Genomic DNA, 18,827 nt, shown 5'->3' on the forward strand with positions numbered 1-18,827 from the left:
ATACATATTAATTCAAATCATTAGCAGAGCCTAATCTAGGGCGCGTGATACGCGATAATGCGCGTTTTTTATCTGTCTGTTGCACATCCACTTTTTGGGCACGAGAGTGATATCGCGTATCTATTCATTTTGTCGCGCATTTATAAGTAGAGAGCGTGTAGTCACGTTTTACTGAGGGCCCGTTTACACGAGGACGCTGTCGGGTAAAAACGACTAAATATTTTATCGGAAGTGCCTTTCGTATACACAGGGACGGCGTTTCCGAGGCTGAAAAACGGAAAAAATTGAAAACGCCTTCCAGAGTGGGTAAGTTAAAAACAGCCCCCGTTGCATATCCGTCTAAACTACCCAATACGCGAAACTCTGCTCGGATCTGCTCACGCCGGGTACGCGTTTACGTCATACATATGTCATATACTGTACATGCCAGCCCGGGAAGTAAGAAAGTAAGTAAAAAAGTAAGAGCATGTCTGATTACATTGATCCAACGGACCTTCAAGCTGCTCTGGCAGCTTTAATAAACGTCCAGGAGTCCTTCGAACATCTATACCGAATCTGCACATATACCGTTAATGAACAGAGGCGGGTATAGTATGCTCTTACTTTTTTACTTACTTTTTTACTTACCATAGCCAGAGTAGTCAAAGTTTTCGCGGCGCAGATGTGCAGATCAGACAAGACAGAAGACGTTGCGCATGCGTGCAGACATAGCGGAGGTCTTTCACAGCACCACCTAGCCGCCTGGCATGCACATCCGATTGAATTCCACACATTTATGCGTCACCGTATAGACGCAGATTTCCTCCTTGAAAACGGTCGTGTAGACGCGGAAAAAAGTGAGAACGAAAACGGACTTCTGCGTTTTTGTTTCAGACCGTCCCCGTGTAAAGTGGGCCTGAATCTTGTGCGTCAGCACCAGCTAGCAAGCACTGCGGTAAATATAGCCTTGTTTACACACCAATCGGAAAATATCGGAAGGGACCGAAGTATTCCGAATGGTTTATTTAGCGGGTAAAACAGTTTTGTGAGCTATTATATCATTGGTCACTGAACCGGAAGACAGTGTATCTCAACCAATCGTGTGAAGTGTTTTAAAAATACCCAAAAGCACATGGCATATTGTTCTGTCTCATCCAAACATAACAATGTCAAAACGCGTGGTCACGTTGAAAGACCTTTGGACGAAAAAAGGAAGCAAAACGAAGACACAGAAGTGACAGATACTAATCCAGCCGACATTACACAACCCGATACACGTACTACCGATGAACCAACCAAGAAGAAAACGAAATATGAAACCGAAGTCGACGATGTTACCACCGAAGTGACAGTCCAGGCAGATACGAGTTCAGCTGTCGTTATCGCCGATGAGCCTGAGGCAACGGGGACGAAATCGAAACACTATGAAACTAAAGACAATGCTACGAAGAAAAAAACGAAGTATGAACACACATTTCATTACATTTTTAAAGTTCAGATCTGATCATAATGTTTGTGCAATACTATAAACTGTGGATAACTGTTTGCTGATATGGTTTTCATATCATTGTATTAAAGGATATGTACAGTTGTGCTCATAAGTTTACATACCCTGGCAGAATCTATGATTCTTTGACCATTTTTCAGAGAATATGAATGATGACACAAAAACATCTTTTCCACTCATGCTTAGTGGTTGGGTGAAACCATTTATTGTCAAACGACTGTGTTTTCTCTTTTTAAATCATAATGACGACAGAAACTACCCAAATGACCCTGATCAAAAGTCCACATACCCTGGTGATTTCGGCCTGATAACATGCACAGAAGTTGACACAAATGGGTTTGAATGGCTACTAAAGGTAACGTCCTCACCTGTGATCTGTTTGCTTGTAATCAGTGTGTGTGCATAAAAGCTGAGTGAGTTTCTGGGATCCAGACAGACTCCTGCATCTTTCATCCAGCCACTGACGGTTCTGGATTCTGAGTCATGGGGAAAGCAAAAGAATTGTCAACGGATCTACGGGAAAAGGTAGTTGAACTGTATAAAACAAGAAAGGGATACAAAAAGATATCCAAGGAATTGATAATGCCAGTCAGCAGTGTTCAAACTGTGATTAACAAATGGAAAATCAGGGGCTCTGTTAAAACCAAGCAAATGCCACAAAGTATCTCGCCTACAATACGCCAAACAGCACAGAGACAAGCCTCAAAACTTCTGGAACAAGGTAATTTGGAGTAATGAGACCAAAATTGAACTTTTTGGCCACAACCATAAACGTTACATTTGGAGAGGTGTCAACAAGGCCTATGATGAAAGGAACACCATTCCTGCTGTAAAGCACGGAGGTGGATCGCTGATGTTTTGGGGATGTGTGAGCTACAAAGGCACAGGAAACTTGGTCAGAGTTGAAGGAAAGATGAATGCGGCACATTATCAGCAAATACTGGAGGCAAATTTGCACTCATCAGCCCGGAAGCTGCGCATGGGACGTACTTGGACGTTCCAACATGACAACGATCCAAAACACAAGGCCAAGTCGACCTGTAATCGGCTACAGCAGAACAAAGTGAAGGTTCTGGAGTGGCCATCTCGGTCTCCTGACCTCAATATCATTGAGCCACTCTGGGGAGATCTCAAGCGCGCAGTTCATGCAAGACAGCCCAGGAATTTACAGGAACTGGAGGCTTTTTGCCAAGAAGAATGGGCAGCTTTACCATCTGAGAAAATAAAGAGCCTCATCCACAACTACCACAAAAGACTTCAGGCTGTCATTCAGTACGTTTACATGCACGTCCAAATCGAGCTGCTGTCGGTGATCGAGCAAAGGGTCCCAGCAGGGGTGCCAGAGAAATCCAATCCTACATGCACAAGTGAAATCGGGCTATTGTGCAAGGTGCATTGTGCACCCGAGCCACACGTGGCGCTACACGCCCCATCGTGTTGGTACACTTCCGGTTGTCATCATGAAGAGCTATAGTGTTGCCAGATACTGCTGACGTATTCCAGCCCAAAACATATTCAAATCCGCTAAAATGCACTTAAAACCCCCAATCTGGCAACACTAGCAGTTCCGTGCTCAAGCTGTTATGCTTGCTCTAACAGACTGTATGGCTACAAACTGTCCGGCGCAGACCACTGTTTTGTAAGACAACTTATTTTGCGCAATAATATTTTTCTAAAGTCCATTTCTTGCTTACAAAAAAATATATATTTTTTTGCTTACAATTTAACTTATGTCTTAATAAACACACAAAAAGTTCGATTGTTTTGCTTTTATTGACATTCTTCAGATGTTGGACATATGCGCGCGCACACACACACACACACACACACACACACACACACACACAAATACAGTGACTTGTTTATGTACACAATTCACAGCTATGCAACAGCTGTACAGATGTATTTGGTGATACAGTAAGTGAGCTAAATTTTAACAGTGCAAACAATGCCACAAAAAGAAAAGATTCATGCCGTTGTCATGATTCGTTGTCATGCCGACCGAGGCTGTTGTGTTTCCCTTGTGGTCTCGTCACTCGTCACTTCCGGAAGGGGCAGTGCTGAAGTAAGTAGCTCGAATACGTAGCTCAATAGGGTTTACATGCACTAAGTAGCTCGGCAAAAATCGCATAATCTAGGTCGTGTAGCTCGATTCCGAGAAATCAAGTTCGGTTCAATTTCAGCCGAATTAAGGTGTATACATGGCATTTTGAACTTCGATTTCAGTCGAGCAACGGCAGAAATTCGATTCTCTCTATGTGCATGTAAACGCACTGAATGATGTTAGAGGGGGCAATACACGGTATTAAGAACTGGGGTATGTAAACTTTTGATCAGGGTCATTTGTATGTTTTTTGTTGTCATTATGATTTAAAAATAGAAAACACAGTTGTTTATCAATAAATGGCTTCACCCAACCACTAACCATGAGTGGGGAAAAAAGTTTTTGTGTTATTCATATTCTCTGAAAAAAGGCCAAGAAAGCAAAAATTCTGCCAGGGTATGTAAACTTATGAGCACAACTGTATAGTGCCATAATTATGATATTGTATAGATTAACATCTGATATGAATGTTTCTCATCTCATCTCATTATCTCTAGCTGCTTTATCCTGTTCTACAGGGTCACAGGCAAGCTGGAGCCTATCCCAGCTGACTACGGGCGAAAGGCGGGGTACACCCTGGACAAGTCGCCAGGTCATCACAGGGCTGACACATAGACACAGACAACCATTCACACTCACATTCACACCTACGGTCAATTTAGAGTCACCAGTTAACCTAACCTGCATGTCTTTGGACTGTGGGGGAAACCGGAGCACCCGGAGGAAACCCACGCGGACACAGGGAGAACATGCAAACTCCGCACAGAAAGGCCCTCGCCGGCCACGGGGCTCGAACCCAGACCTTCTTGCTGTGAGGCGACAGCGCTAACCACTACACCACCGTGCTGCCGATATGAATGTTTGTTACATGTTACATTTAGTTTTATTAATAAAACTGTTCTGTTTATAGATGTACTCTTGAAAATATCTACCAGTGTATTACTTATTTTTCTGTCCCCACTAACTGGAACAAATGAGAGATATTTTTACCCATGTTAATATTTTCTGTCCCCTGTTTCTACAACTAGTGAGGGATCTGTCCTCTATTTTCAAATTCCTAGATTAGGTTCTGATTAGCCATGTGGTAAATACTTTGTCCAGCAGATGGCAGTATAGTAACGCGGCTGAGTGTTAGTCATTTGCCAAACATAGGCCAGTGTTTGGATATTGCAGGGATGAGAGTTTTCCGCTTTTCGGCGGATTTCCGCTTTTTCTGAGTAAAAATCAACCTTTTTATATTATGCCAAATCCGTTGAGATTTTTTTTTCATTTATTGAGGGGGGTTGGGGTACGTTCCTTCGTGATACTCAAGCGTAATTCATTCCTCCAATGATGTTACATGTTTACATTTTCGCCGTCTTTAGTCTCGCTAAGTCTCGCGGTAGAATACGTGTTATCTACAATGTAATTGGCCAAAACATCGCTGGCGAGAGCATGATAGCCAATCATAACAGTTCTTACAAGAGTGTGGGAGAGAACAAAAGCCAATCATAACAGTTCTTACAAAAGTACCCGCATCTGTTCTATTTTATCGAAACTTGTACATGTTCATCGTCGCTGCGCTTCAAAAATACATTTCTCTTTCGTATCGGCTTTTTTACTCAAAATGCCGAATACAATTGACAAGCGAGACGAAGCAAAGGTACGTGAAATCTAGCCTGGCTAACGCGACTTCAAAGCTCTCTGAGCTATTGGTCTGGCCAAGATATTAAGCCCAACCGTTTCCCAGAGCCCGTGGTTGACCCGCCTCCCTGAAATGCCTCAGTTTGCTACTGGTCGAAGCCAGAAAAGGCTGTGACGAAGCTTAAACCAATCACATCACTCTTTCCTCTGACGTATGCGACGCGACGGGGCTAACTGGTAGATTAAACTCTTACCGAAGCCGGTCGGGAGCAAGGCGAAAACGTCCTTCCTTTCAATAAATACCTCCAGGGCTGCTCTTTGCTCCGTTTTCAATGAGAACTTCCCGTTGAATGCTTTCAATACAGCATCTATGCGTAATAGATGCGGAAGCATGAATGAAGCGCTTCCGGCATAGATTCTGTAAACAATCTTTGGCTTCCGGTCGCAGTTCTACTACGTCAGTGCCTTGAACACGCCTCTACCCAGGGCCGTTGGAGATGCTCAAAGTTGATTGGTTCCCGATTTTTCGGGAGCTTGGAAGAGCTGTAGATAGCTTGCCTGGCCAGACTAAGCTCGCAACAGGCCCTCGTGTTGCGTCACGCTTAGGATGGGCGGGCCCAGGCTACGTGAAATCAATGCTGGTATAAAAAAACAGAGAGGACTGACAAGCTCTTGTCTTTGGCCAAAAAGCTGAAGAAGTCGTCGAAATGATCAAATGAAAATGAGAAGTGACTGTAAACTATAAATAATTGTATAAAGTGTACATAGACATTATCCCATAAACTTAGCATTCGTTTGATTTAGTACATTGAACATGTATATGATAGTCAGTAAATCTGAATTAATGCTGACGGTTTTGAAAACTTAAATATTTCAAAAGACTTTTTGAAGAAATCATATGCAGCTAATGAGGACATGGGGAGAAAAGGTCAGTCACCCTAAAATTTTATTTAATAAATGAACATTTTGATAATTAATAAAACTTAAGTTTAATGTGAATTTAGTTTGTCGTTTTTGTTGATCATGAATTATAACCATACCCTTGAATGTAGAATGTGATTTTATCTTGAATTCAAACAATACTCCTATTGATTTGAAACATATTTTCATGTAAATGTATAAAAAAGACAACAGATATGAGTGATTCCACACTTATGGGTACTGAAATGGGGACATGAACTTATTTTTAAAAATTCACCTAAAACCATTTCTTTTTTTTACCATCAGGTCACAAAACATGTAATCTTTAATGAATGATATGTTAAAAGATAACTTTAATTTTCTGAGATGTAATAAAAACATATTTATATGCCAAAGTCAGAACGTAACAGAAGTGTTGTGGACATATATATTCTCAATTTTAACAATGTAGAATTACTTTTTGAAACATAGGAAGGTGATGTTTTAGCAAATGTAATTAATAAACATGTGTAGTAGAATAAACGTACACATTCTTTCAATAAGATTAACATGGTATATAGCTAGATTGTAATTAATTTGTAACAGACGCGAGATGGACAATCGTAACAGAAGTAATGTAACAGACATCATTTTGGAACTCATAGGCTTGACTTTGGCATATAAATATGTTTTTATTACGTCTCAGAAAATTAAAGTTATCTTTTAACATATCATTCATTAAAGATTACATGTTTTGTGACCTGATGGTAAAAAAAAGAAATGGTTTTAGGTGAATAAGTTCATGTCCCCATTTCAGTACCCATAAGCGTGGAATCACTCATATATATTTTTATCTACTACAGCTCAGATTGCAGGACAAGTGGTTTGTAAGGCCTTATTTTTCAAAATTTTCCGGGGCGCCATCTTGTTTTCTGCTTTTTTGATGACCACCCACTCTCATCCCTGATATTGCATTTATTTCTCTGTTTTTGATGGTGACGAATCTTCACATTTAAGAAACGGTTGTGCTTCTCTTTTGTGATGTCTGGCTTCCTTTATGTAGGTATCAGTTGTGCTTTATACTGCATCTCTTTCTTTACAGGACAGTATTGGGTTGTTACTGGATGCTGTGAAAACCTCGAATGAAGAGCTGGCACAAACCTGGAAGAAATCTGAGCAGTGGGCTACAATCGAGCAACTCTGTAGTAAGTGCATCTCCAATTCGTTTTTGACATTTGAGGAGTTTTTAATAATTTGGGTCACACGCTTACTTAGTTATTTGTTACAGAGAAAACCAAAGGGAACTAAATTTCTGTCAGATTTACAAGTGTTTAGGAGACATTGATTTTCTGCGTATTAGCGTTGGTGTTCATTAACATACAAATGACCTGTAAATAACCAAGCATGTGCATGGCACAGCTGATTGATAGGTGATGATGCCCACAAAAACTCCATAAGCATTCAAGACAGCTGTTAGCGCCAAACAGTCGCCCAGGGTAGAGCCTGAAAAACAGAAGTGGAGATTATTTTGACAAATGTCAATGCCAATAAAACATTTAATAATAGAAGGGGAACACTAAATCAGGTGAGGCATTCATGTACAGCTTATAGCTATGCCTAGACAGACCGGCCTGACTCTCGGTTCATACTGAGACATTTCTTTTGTCATAATTGAATGAGTAGTTTTTTTTTTTTTTTTTAATTTGTCTTAAAGTGCTGATGACACGAACATGACTCTATGCAATTTCTTAAATAAACTATACAACATGGCAAACATGTTAGATTTCTGTTATAATTACGTGAAAAGAAGCCGTTGTTACGCAAATATCCAACTTTTAATTGCACAGCGCAAGAAAACTGGGTCCGTGGCTCGCGGCCATGTTGTGACGTCAGCGGAAGAACACGCTGCGGTTCACTGGCTGTTCTACTCTGGTTCTACTCAATGGAAATGGCGCATGGAAATGCTGGTGAACTCTCTAGTGCTAGCTCTTCCTCTTCTGGGAGTCTAGAATTGTGTTGATCTCTTCCGAATAGAATCTATGATAGCCTACCCTCTTTACCCTTTGCCTCTCGTTGCTAGGCGGCAGTTACATGAAAGCCGCAATCTTTCACAAGCAAATACATGACTGATATCACGCCGACTTTATGATTACATTTATGATTATCATGTAGAATCTATAGCTCTACGTACCTTTATCTTATGTCGTTTCACAACATATGTTCTGACAGGAGGACTGTCTTTGGATTCGGCATAGCTACTAGTAGACCCCCTCCGGAATACTGGCAGTGTTGCCAGATTGGGCGGTTTCCCGCCCAGTTGTGCGGTTTCAAGTGCATTTTGGTGGGTTTTGAACATATTTTGGGCTGGAAAACGTCAGCAGTATCTGTTGCCAGATACTGCTGACGTTTTCCAGCCCAAAATATGTTCAAAATGCACTTGAAACCGCCCAACTGGGCGGGAAACCTCCCAATCTGGCGGGAAACCTCCTAATCTGGCAACGCTGTGTAGGCACTGCTGATGGTAGTAACACACGTTTGTGCTGAACTGAACACCCAAGAGATTCTTTTAAGCTGGGAAGGGTGTCAAAACAATCCAAATCGAAGTGTTCAGAGCACAGGACGGATGTTGGTGAGGGCTCCCACTTGTCACGAGTGCGCCCGACTTGCTTCACCCACTTCGCATGGAGCTCAGGATCTCTGGGAAACTTGAATAAACTTACCCCATCCTTGTGGGTTTTGGAGCAAAAGCCGGCAACACAACGCGAAGGCATAATAACTATATATATAATAATGTATAATAATACTAATAATGACAAACTGAACACCTGTCGCATCAACAACAAACTGGTAAGTTAGGAGGAAGGTTCTTTCGCTGACGTCATATAGCTCCTCCTCCTCCTTCGTCTCCTGGGTGCTGCAGCCCCGTCAAATTTGCCCAAATAGCCGCGTTTTTTATCATAACTTGTAAAATAGGCGCCTTCGTGAATTAATATATGGATCATCGGGAATTACTTATGTTATAAAACATCGCCAAAGATGTCAAAAACGTGTCATCAGCACTTTAAAGGAGAACTGAAGGCAATTTTTTTTTATTATCAAAATTCTATTTATCTCATTGTATTAAATATAGGAATGCATTTTTGATCGCTATTTTGTCACTGCTATAGCAAGTTATGAGTGTTTGAAATATGCTATGTAATATAGTATCAGTCCATATGTCAAAGCAATGGCCGTAACGAGACATCGTAGGACGGAAGTAAAACGTACAGCGGAAATCAAAGTGACCAATATCTGCTAACGTCATCAAAAAGATGCGCGCGCCCTCTTTCGAATGCTGACGCAATCAAGCCGGAAGTTGTTTGTTTGTTTTTTTGTTTTGATAGCAAAGAGAAAAGTTTGAAAAAAGTACGCAGTAATCGTCATTTAAACTCGTTTTTGTGCAATATTTCGTTTGGGAAACGGTTTTCAAAATGGCGTCCCTGACACCTGACTGACACTTTTTTTTTTTTTTTTTTTTTAAATCAAGGCTGAATACTTACTTCTTTGCTGCTGCATTTTATTAAATCAAATTTGAGACTTTTAATTTGATTTCTTTCAGCGCAGACAGCACTACAAAATGGCGTCCCCATTATATAGTGCCCGATATAGTGAGTAGGGAGCGATTTTTTTTTTTTTTTTTTTTCCCCCCTTTTTGGACACGGGTTGTCAAAAGACGCGCGCAGGAAAGTTTGAAAAAAGTAGGCAGTAATCGTCATTCAAACTCATTTTTGTGCAATATTTCATTTGGAAAACAGTTTTCAAAATGGCGGCGCTGACACGTCATGTTTTAAAGTCTCGCACAAGTCTCGTGAAGATCGCGCGGATAAGCGACGCCTGCCGTGGACCAAACGCACCAAATTCAACACAGCTAAAAACCGAATAGGCCGATAAGTATAATATTAATTGCAATTAGTTGCCAATACAAGTCACGATATAAGGTTACTAAAACCGGAAACGTAATTGAATAACACGTTAATTAAGAAATAAAGCAAGTTTAAAAATGACTTCAGTTCTCCTTTAATTTGAGTTTGTGTGTGTTGGCTCGCTTTCTTTATTTTTTTTTTATATTCTTTAATTTATGCCAGTACTATAAAACAGCCGGCTTTCATAAAATGTTCTCGATGATATTTTCCATCTCTGACCTAGTGATCTAGCATGAGGATCTGTTTTTGATAGAAGCTCCACGGCACTTCTGGAAGTCGCTCTGGATAATGGCGTATATAAAAATGCAGTGTAATCTATGCAAACTACGATGATGATGATGATCAAGTCAGAGTTTCCACTAATTCATCATTTTGTGTGTAAATTTACGCAGGAGTAGGGTACAAAGATTTTTCCGAACTTACAGGATTTTCATGAAGACTAAGTTTCTTGTGTAAACGCTTGTACTAATAGTTTGCGCATAAATCCTCTTTTATCCAGCTTGTTAAATGAGGCCCGTTATTAGTGCAGTTTGAAATGGAAGAAAAAATTCAGCAATCTTGTACATAAGGAATAATGGTCATGATTTGCTGTTAGTCACCGAAGAAGTTAATTAGGAAATAATTCACGAATGTTTCTCATCTCATCTCATTATCTGTAGCCGCTTTATCCTGTTCTACAGGGTCGCAGGCGAGCTGGAGCCTATCCCAGCTGACTACGGGCGAAAAGCGGGTTACACCCTGGACAAGTCGCCAGGTCATCACAGGGCTGACACATAGACACAGACAACCATTCACATTCACACCTACGGTCAATTTAGGCTACGTTCACACTGCAGGCTGAAATGACTCAAATCCGATCTTTTCGCCCATATGTGACCTGTATCCGATCTTTTATTGACAATATGAACGACACAGATCCGATTTTTTCAAATCCGACCCAGGCCGTTTGGATATGTGGTCCTAATTCCGATTCCTATCCGCTCTTTTCATATGCGACTTCAGTCTGAACCGCCAGGTCGCATTCATCCGACTTACACGTCATCAACAAGCCACAAACGTCACTATTCTGCGCTGAAGTAGGCGGCGGGTCTCTCAAAAAAAGTTACAACAACATGGCGCATAATCACGGGCGCAGATAGAGGGGGGGACTCGTCCCACCCAGATTTAAATTCACCTCGTTCGGTCCCCCCCACTTATAGGGAGGAAAAAACGTCTATGCTGTCTTTCTTTGCATAAGGCAAACCTCACGGAAAAATCAAAAGACTAATTACCATTCGGTTTATTGAGGTGCACAGCAGTGTATACATAGTTGCAACAACTCACATAAAACAAAACAAAGACTGATATTCGGTTGGTTGAGCTGCGCAGACTGCACAGGTTGCGAGCTCGAGCTTGGTTGCTATGGTAACCCACAATGAGTTTGACAGGCATATCGGGGTTGGGGTTGGTTTGCTGGCAGCTTTGTCCCCCCCAGTTTTTTGTCCCCCCCCAGTTCAAAAAAACGTATCTGCGCCCCTGCGCATGACATCAATGCGAGGGACGCTTCGGGCTGTGAAGGTTCTGAATCTTCTCAATGGAAGGATGCAGAGGTTAGGGAGCTGATTTCCATTTGGGGGGATGCAGCTATTCAAGCTAGATTGGATGGGTCATACCGCAACCGGGCGGTTTTACTTCCATAAACACTGGCCATGCTCACTGCGTGTGACGTCGTCGTATCCTGCAGTGCGCATGCGGAACACTTTTAGGTCGCTTTTCGTTCATACTGAGGATCACATACAAGTCGCATATATTTGTTAATGTGAACGACCTCACAAAAAAATCGGATTTCACAAAAAAATCGGAATTGAGCATTAAGCCTTGCAGTGTGAACGTAGCGTTAGAGTCACCAGTTAACCTAACCTGCATGTCTTTGGACTGTGGGGGAAACCGGAGCACCCGGAGGAAACCCACGCGGACACGGGGAGAACATGCAAACTCCACACAGAAAGGCCCTCGCCGGCCACGGGGCTCGAACCCAGGACCTTCTTGCTGTGAGGCGACAGCGCTAACCACTACACCACCGTGCCGCCCCCGAATGTTACTCGTTAATTATAATTTTTGATTTGTCATCCATGAAGCATGTATTTTTCTTTAACAATGATGTGTTTTATGTTGCTGTTCTCATCGTTTTACATTCTTTCCTTTCTGTCCCAGGCACAGTGGGAGGGCAGCAAGGAGGCTCTCTGGACTACGCCATGGGAGGCCCATCTATCCCAGCTTCCTCCACTGCCATGTGGTCCTGCCTCCACTGCACCTTCATGAACCAGCCGGGTACGGAGCACTGCGAGATGTGCAGCCTGCCTCGTAGTTAAAAACCAAACACCACCGCCCTGGCAGACAGCAGCAGGAGTGGGCTTCAACCTGTTCTCAAAGCCCCTCCCTCTTACACAATTGCTCCACCCACCACCAGAACTCTGCCCACTTCATCACTGCCTGTCCTGGGTTGCTATGTGAATGCCAGTGGTGTGTACTAGGCTACATGTCCAAAGCTAACAGTGATAGTGTTCCTGTAGCCTCTTTGCAGTGGCCACAAGGCATGCTGGGATTGATTTAGGTAAAGCACTCGGCCAAGGTTTCTTTCTCTCCGCGGTCCAAAATGAGCTGGCGGCATTGTTGCATTCTGGACGTCGATGAAACTTGCTGAATTTTGTTTTTGGAATTAAATTTATGCCCCACCCTTAATTCTCATAGTCTGGAGATGTGTTGTGTAAATAATATGCAGATTGATACTGATGCTGTTATTTAATTTCAGTGAGGCGTTTTTCTTTTCTGAACCATAATTATGTGTATTTTGATTTGAATTTAATACAATCCTGTTTTCAGAAAAAAACCAAAACTATTGAGCTAAATAAGCATTTGGTGGATTTTCACGAAACACAATGCACACTGCAATCCATTGGACTCTTCAACTCACCGTAACAGCTTGTTCTTGAGTTTTAATTAAGACTCCCTATTAAAGGTTGCACAAGCCTTTTTCTCAGTCATTACACTCGCTTTGATTTTGTGCCGTTTTATTAGCTACCTTTTGAGAGTTGTAGTTGCTTGTGTACCTTGAACTAGAGTTTGTGCTGAAAAGTTCACCATAAAGTTTAATGACTGGATTCTTTGCTGTTAGAGTAGTGGATTTAACTTTTGATACAGTGCACAACGACTGGGATTACCCGACTTTTGAGTGTGGCTTTAGGGGTGTTCACACGGCAACTTTTACTCCGGTGTAGCACCGGGGCTGCCCCGGTAGAGCGTTCACACGGTACAAAGTTATACCGGTGTAGCCCCTGAAAGCTGCTTAAACCGGTGCAAATCTAACCCTGCTCGGGAGGTGGTTTAAGAAATTTACTCCGGAGTAAATGCTAGTTTGCGGGGCAGCACCGATATAAAATGGGACGTCTGAACGCTACAGGGGTAGACTCGCTACGCGCGAGGAGAGTTGATTACATACAGGCATTGCATAATTTGCATCCTGGTATTTTGTGCTTCCAAAATGGCGAATATCAACAACAACAGAACTGCGTGTCTTCCAGTGTTGCCAGATTGGGCGGTTTTAAGTGCATTTTGGCGGATTTGAACATATTTTGGGCTGGAAAACGTCAGCAGTATCTGGCAACACTGGTGTCTTCATCCACGTTGTTTTCCCGGCGCTTGGTGATGCCATGACAACCGGGAAAAGGAAGTACATTTTCACGCATGCGCATATTTCATTTCCGCATTATTACTATCGTATAGCACGGTCGCAAAAACTGCCGTGTGAACGCAAGTGGGGCTGCACCGGTGCTAACGCACTTCTTTCTAGTAAGCAGGTTTGTGACGTGTGAACGCTCCACAAAATTTACACCGGTGTAAGATATATCGCAACAAAATACATCGATGCAAATATGTGCCGTGTGAACACTCCTTTTCTCAGAATTTATTCACTAACCATCTGCCTTCCTTTTATCATCTTTCTGTTTCTTACTTGCGTGGAGAAAGCACAGTTCAGTGCCCACGAAGGCTGTCGCATTATCATCATCATCATCAAAGCCTTCTAGGGGAACGAAATGCTGCGCACTCGCTTGAGTTTTCTAATCTCCCACTGACCCATTGTGTCCCATACCTGGACAAGGAAAAGAAGAAGGATAAAGAAAAGAGAAGTAGTAAAGAAAGGCAAACGAGAAGGTTAAACACTGTAGGTCATTAACTAAAATACGTTTTCATTTGTTTTCCTGCTTTTCCTTCCTCCATGAAGTTGAAGGCGGCAGATCTAGTATTTGAGCCCAGAACAAAAAAAAGAATTTGCACCTTCTTCTGACATCAAGTGCTGGGTTTATAGGGGTTTTCGACCCACGTGACCGTTGCCATGTCGACAAGTAGATGGCGCCATTTTGGCGGTCACAACAATGGCGATTCCCGCTAGCCCAACATGTCAGAGATTTGTCAAAAAATATGTATTTTCCCTTTTCACAGCATGCATCGTTTGAATGGTTGCCATGACAACATGTGCAAAGATTTCCAACAACATTTTGTGGCAAAAAAAAATTCCATAACAGTCTACTTCAACGTGATACCAAATAAAAGTAAATTCATTGCAGTTAGAAAAATAGTGTCCAGGTTGAGAGAGTTACATTAATCATATAGAAAAACGCATAATAATTAATACGTCTAGTATCGAATTCTAGTTTTGTCCATTGCATATTCACATCTAAAAAGTACAACCCACCCAACAACATGGCTCTGCCTCGCCTGAGGGCACCGTGTATGTTAAACCTAGACTACACGTAAGCCGCCCAAACACTAGTAAGAAGCCCGGTGCCAGGTCGCCCCATTGATGAGGCCGAGCGGTCCCCGTCTCACGTATATAAAACCATCGTAGCCTGACTAGTGGGGCTCGGTGCCAGGTAGCCTGAACACCACCTAACAGAGCTTACGTGTAGGCTAGGTGCTAGGCTACATGTATAATTTGTCATTTATCTCGCATACGATATCTTTAAACTTCTGGAAAATTACCCGAGACAAAATGTTCGCCACACAAACGCGTGTGTTTGGTGGGCTGCCAATTCTCTCGCCTGATCGCCACTTTTCGCGACGCTGTCGATCGGCCGGGAACCTCATCTCATCTCATTATCTCTAGCCGCTTTATCCTTCTACAGGGTCACAGGCAAGCTGGAGCCTATCCCAGCTGACTACGGGCAAAAGGCGGGATACACCCTGGACAAGTCGCCAGGTCATCACAGGGCTGACACATAGACACAGACAACCATTCACACTCACATTCACACCTACGCTCAATTTAGAGTCACCAGTTAACCTAACCTGCATGTCTTTGGGCTGTGGGGGAAACCGGAGCACCCGGAGGAAACCCACGCGGACACGGGGAGAACATGCAAACTCCGCACAGAAAGGCCCTCACCGGCCGCGGGGCTCGAACCCAGGACCTTCTTGCTGTGAGGCGACAGCGCTAACCACTACACCACCGTGCCACCCAACTAGAGACATGCGCAAAAAAAAAAAAGTTACGTGAGCCTGTGGTTTTTATTTTAATGCGGGCATAGGAAGATCAAATTCATTACTGAGTTACTGTGTAATCAATTTACAGCATTGAGTCCATCAACCCAGGTGACCTCCTGATTAAGGATGTGGTGGTTTAAATTGGGCGACTAGAATAGAGAACAGAATCTGCGCTGATGTCATTACTATACAGTTGCACCATTTGAAAATGACTTGGAATGTAAATTTCACATTAATTTCAGTTATTGGCTTCTTTAAGTTTATCTCATTTAGATGATGTTTTATTTTTTTTTTTAAAAAGAAATACATACCTTCTCCCTTATAGACAAACAGGCATTAATCCAGTCACACATACAGTGGTGCTTGAAAGTTTGTGAACCCTTTAGAATTTTCTCTATTTCTGCATAAATATGACCTAAAACAACATCAGATTTTCACACAAGTCCTAAAAGTAGATAAAGAGAACCCAGTTAAACAAATGAGACAAAAATATTATACTTGGTCATTTATTTATTGAGGAAAATGATCCAATGTTACATATGTGAGTGGCAAAAGTATGTGAACCTCTAGGATTAGCAGTTAATTTGAAGGTGAAATTAGAGTCAGGTGTTTTCAATCGATGGGATGACAATCAGGTGTGAGTGGGCACCCTGTTTTATTTAAAGAACAGGGATCTATCAAAGTCTGATCTTCACAACACATGTTTGTGGAAGTGTATCATGGCATGAACAAAGGAGATTTCTGAGGACCTCAGAAAAAGCGTTGTTGATGCTCATCAGGCTGGAAAAGGTTACAAAACCATCTCTAAAGAGTTTGGACTCCACCAATCCACAGTCAGACAGATTGTGTACAAATGGAAGAAATTCAAGACCATTGTTACCCTCCCCAGGAGTGGTCAACCAACAAAGATCACTCCAAGAGCAAGGCGTGTAATAGTCGGCAAGGTCACAAAGGACCCCAGGGTAAATTCTAAGCAACTGAAGGCCTCTCTCACATTGGCTAATGTTAATGTTCATGAGTCCACCATCCGGAGAACACTGAACAACAATGGTGTGCATGGCAGGGTTGCAAGGGGAAAGCCACTGCTCTCCAAAAAGAACATTGCTGCTCGTCTGCAGTTTGCTAAAGATCACGTGGACAAGCCAAAAGGCTATTGGAAAAATGTTTTGTGGACGGATGAGACCAAAATAGAACTTTTTGGTTTTAATGAGAAAGCACAACTTTATTCAGCACACACTTGTGAAATTTCCTCTCTGCATTTAACCCATCTGAAGCAGTGAACACACACATACCCAGAGCAGTGGGCAGCCATGCTAACAGCGCCCGGGGAGCAGTTGGGAGTTAGGTGCCTTGTTCAAGGGCACCTCAGCCCAAGGCTGTCCCATATTAACCTAGCCTGCATGTCTTTGGACTGTGGGGGAAACCGGAGCACCCGGAGGAAACCCACGCGGACACGGGGAGAACATGCAAACTCCACACAGAAAGGCCCTCGCTGGCCACGGGGCTTGAACCCAGGACCTTCTTGCTGTGAGGCGACAGCGCTAATCACTACACCACCGTGCCACCCTATTTATATCAAAAGTAAAAAAAAATCCTCTGGCAAAACAAAATGATACAAGACAGCAATTAAATTTAGATGCATACAAAACTATCTTATCAAACATACACAGAGTACGAGTTTGTTCAATGTATGCAAGCAAAAGTTTGGACACCCCTACTCATTCATAGGTTTTTCTGTATTTTGACTATTTTCTACATTGTAGAGCAACACCGAAGACATCGAAACTATGAAATGATATATGGAACATGTATAGAATTATGCAATAAAAAATATTTGGAAAACCAAAAAAAAAAGTTTCATATTTTAGATTCTTACGGGTAACCTTGATGGTGCTTATAGATGATGCTTTGTACACTATTGGCGTTATCTTAACCAGCTTCATGAGGTCGTCACCTGGAATGCTTTTCAATTAACAAGTGCCTCGTCTAAAGTTAATTCGTGCCATTTCTTGCCTTCTTAATGCGTTTGAGATTAAACAGTAAATAGGTCTATTCTACAACTGTAGTAATCCATATTATGTCAAGAACCACTAAACTAAGTAAAGAGAAACAGCATCCATCATTACTTCAAGACATGATGTGCCTTTTAATTAATAAAAGTAAAGAAAAAAAATTGAATTAGGAGGTGTGTCCAAACTTTGGGCTGGTACTGTACATAGTTGGGTTTAAGGATTTATTACCTGGCAAGCTCTTAGATACTCAAGGTTTATTAAAGGCACATACACCTGGAGAGTAAAGACTTGTCTACCGTGTTGGTATTAACTTCAAAACACATACATATATGTAATTAAAGTCAGTTCAGACAGCACACACATACAACAGCATGACATATTACTCATTGTTTGGCCAACATGCAGTAGTTTTGTTGATCATCCTCTTTTCAGCCATAATAAGCCATGGCCCAAATGGACAGAGAAGCAGCATTGGGACCAGAAGGTTTTAAAATGATTTGATTCTCTGGACCATCAGGAATGGCTGAAGTGTCCTTGAGCAAACACCTAACCCCCAACTGCTCCCCAGGCTGCTCTGGGATGTTGTACGTCGCTTTGGATGAGAGGGTCTGCTAAATGTCAAGTCAAGTCAAGTTTATTTGTATAGCGCTTTTAACAATAAACATTGTCACAAAGCAGCTTTACAGAATTTGAACGACTTAAAATATGAGCTAATTTTATCCCTAATCTATCCCCAATGATCAAGCCTGTGGCGACAGTGCCAAGGAAAAACTCCCTCAGACGACATGAGGAAGAAACCTCGAGAGGAATCAAACTCAAAAGGGAACCCATCCTCATTTGGGCAACAACAGACAACATGACTATAACATTAACAGTTTTAACATAAAGTCAGCTTCGTTGATGCTATAAACCTCCCACAGTCGGAAACCCGAGCGCAAAACCGTTCACGTCAACCGCAGTCCCCAGCCACAAAAGCACCACCGCAAGAGTCCAGATTGTCCTCCAGGTGCGACCCCCAACTGTCCACATGGGGCCGTCCTCTACAGGAGCGATGCGATGAGACTCCAACCAGACACAGGGCACCAGGATGGATCAGGCAGGTCTGAGGAGCAGAAGAGGTCAGCATCTCAATCCCAGGACCGACGTGTAACTCAGAGGGACAGATTTTGGGGGGGGGGAGAGAAAAAAAACCCACAGGGTGTTAGGGATGCCCAATGTCA

At 42.4% G+C, this 18,827-nt stretch overlaps 1 protein-coding gene across 1 annotated transcript in view; it reads left to right on the plus strand.

Moving 5' to 3' along the window:
• The window catches only part of nploc4 (NPL4 homolog, ubiquitin recognition factor), a 63,855-nt gene extending 50,757 nt beyond the window's left edge, over nucleotides 1-13,098 (plus strand). The window contains exons 16-17 of the mRNA XM_060940237.1: nucleotides 7,216-7,318; nucleotides 12,269-13,098. Coding sequence (XP_060796220.1) covers nucleotides 7,216-7,318; nucleotides 12,269-12,426 — 261 coding nt within the window. The 3' untranslated portion in view covers nucleotides 12,427-13,098. The remainder of the gene's footprint in view (nucleotides 1-7,215; nucleotides 7,319-12,268) is intronic.
• The last annotated feature ends 5,729 nt before the right edge of the window (nucleotides 13,099-18,827 follow it).

The sequence above is a fragment of the Neoarius graeffei genome, chromosome 14 (assembly GCF_027579695.1).
Source record: "Neoarius graeffei isolate fNeoGra1 chromosome 14, fNeoGra1.pri, whole genome shotgun sequence".
Classification (NCBI taxonomy): domain Eukaryota; kingdom Metazoa; phylum Chordata; class Actinopteri; order Siluriformes; family Ariidae; genus Neoarius; species Neoarius graeffei.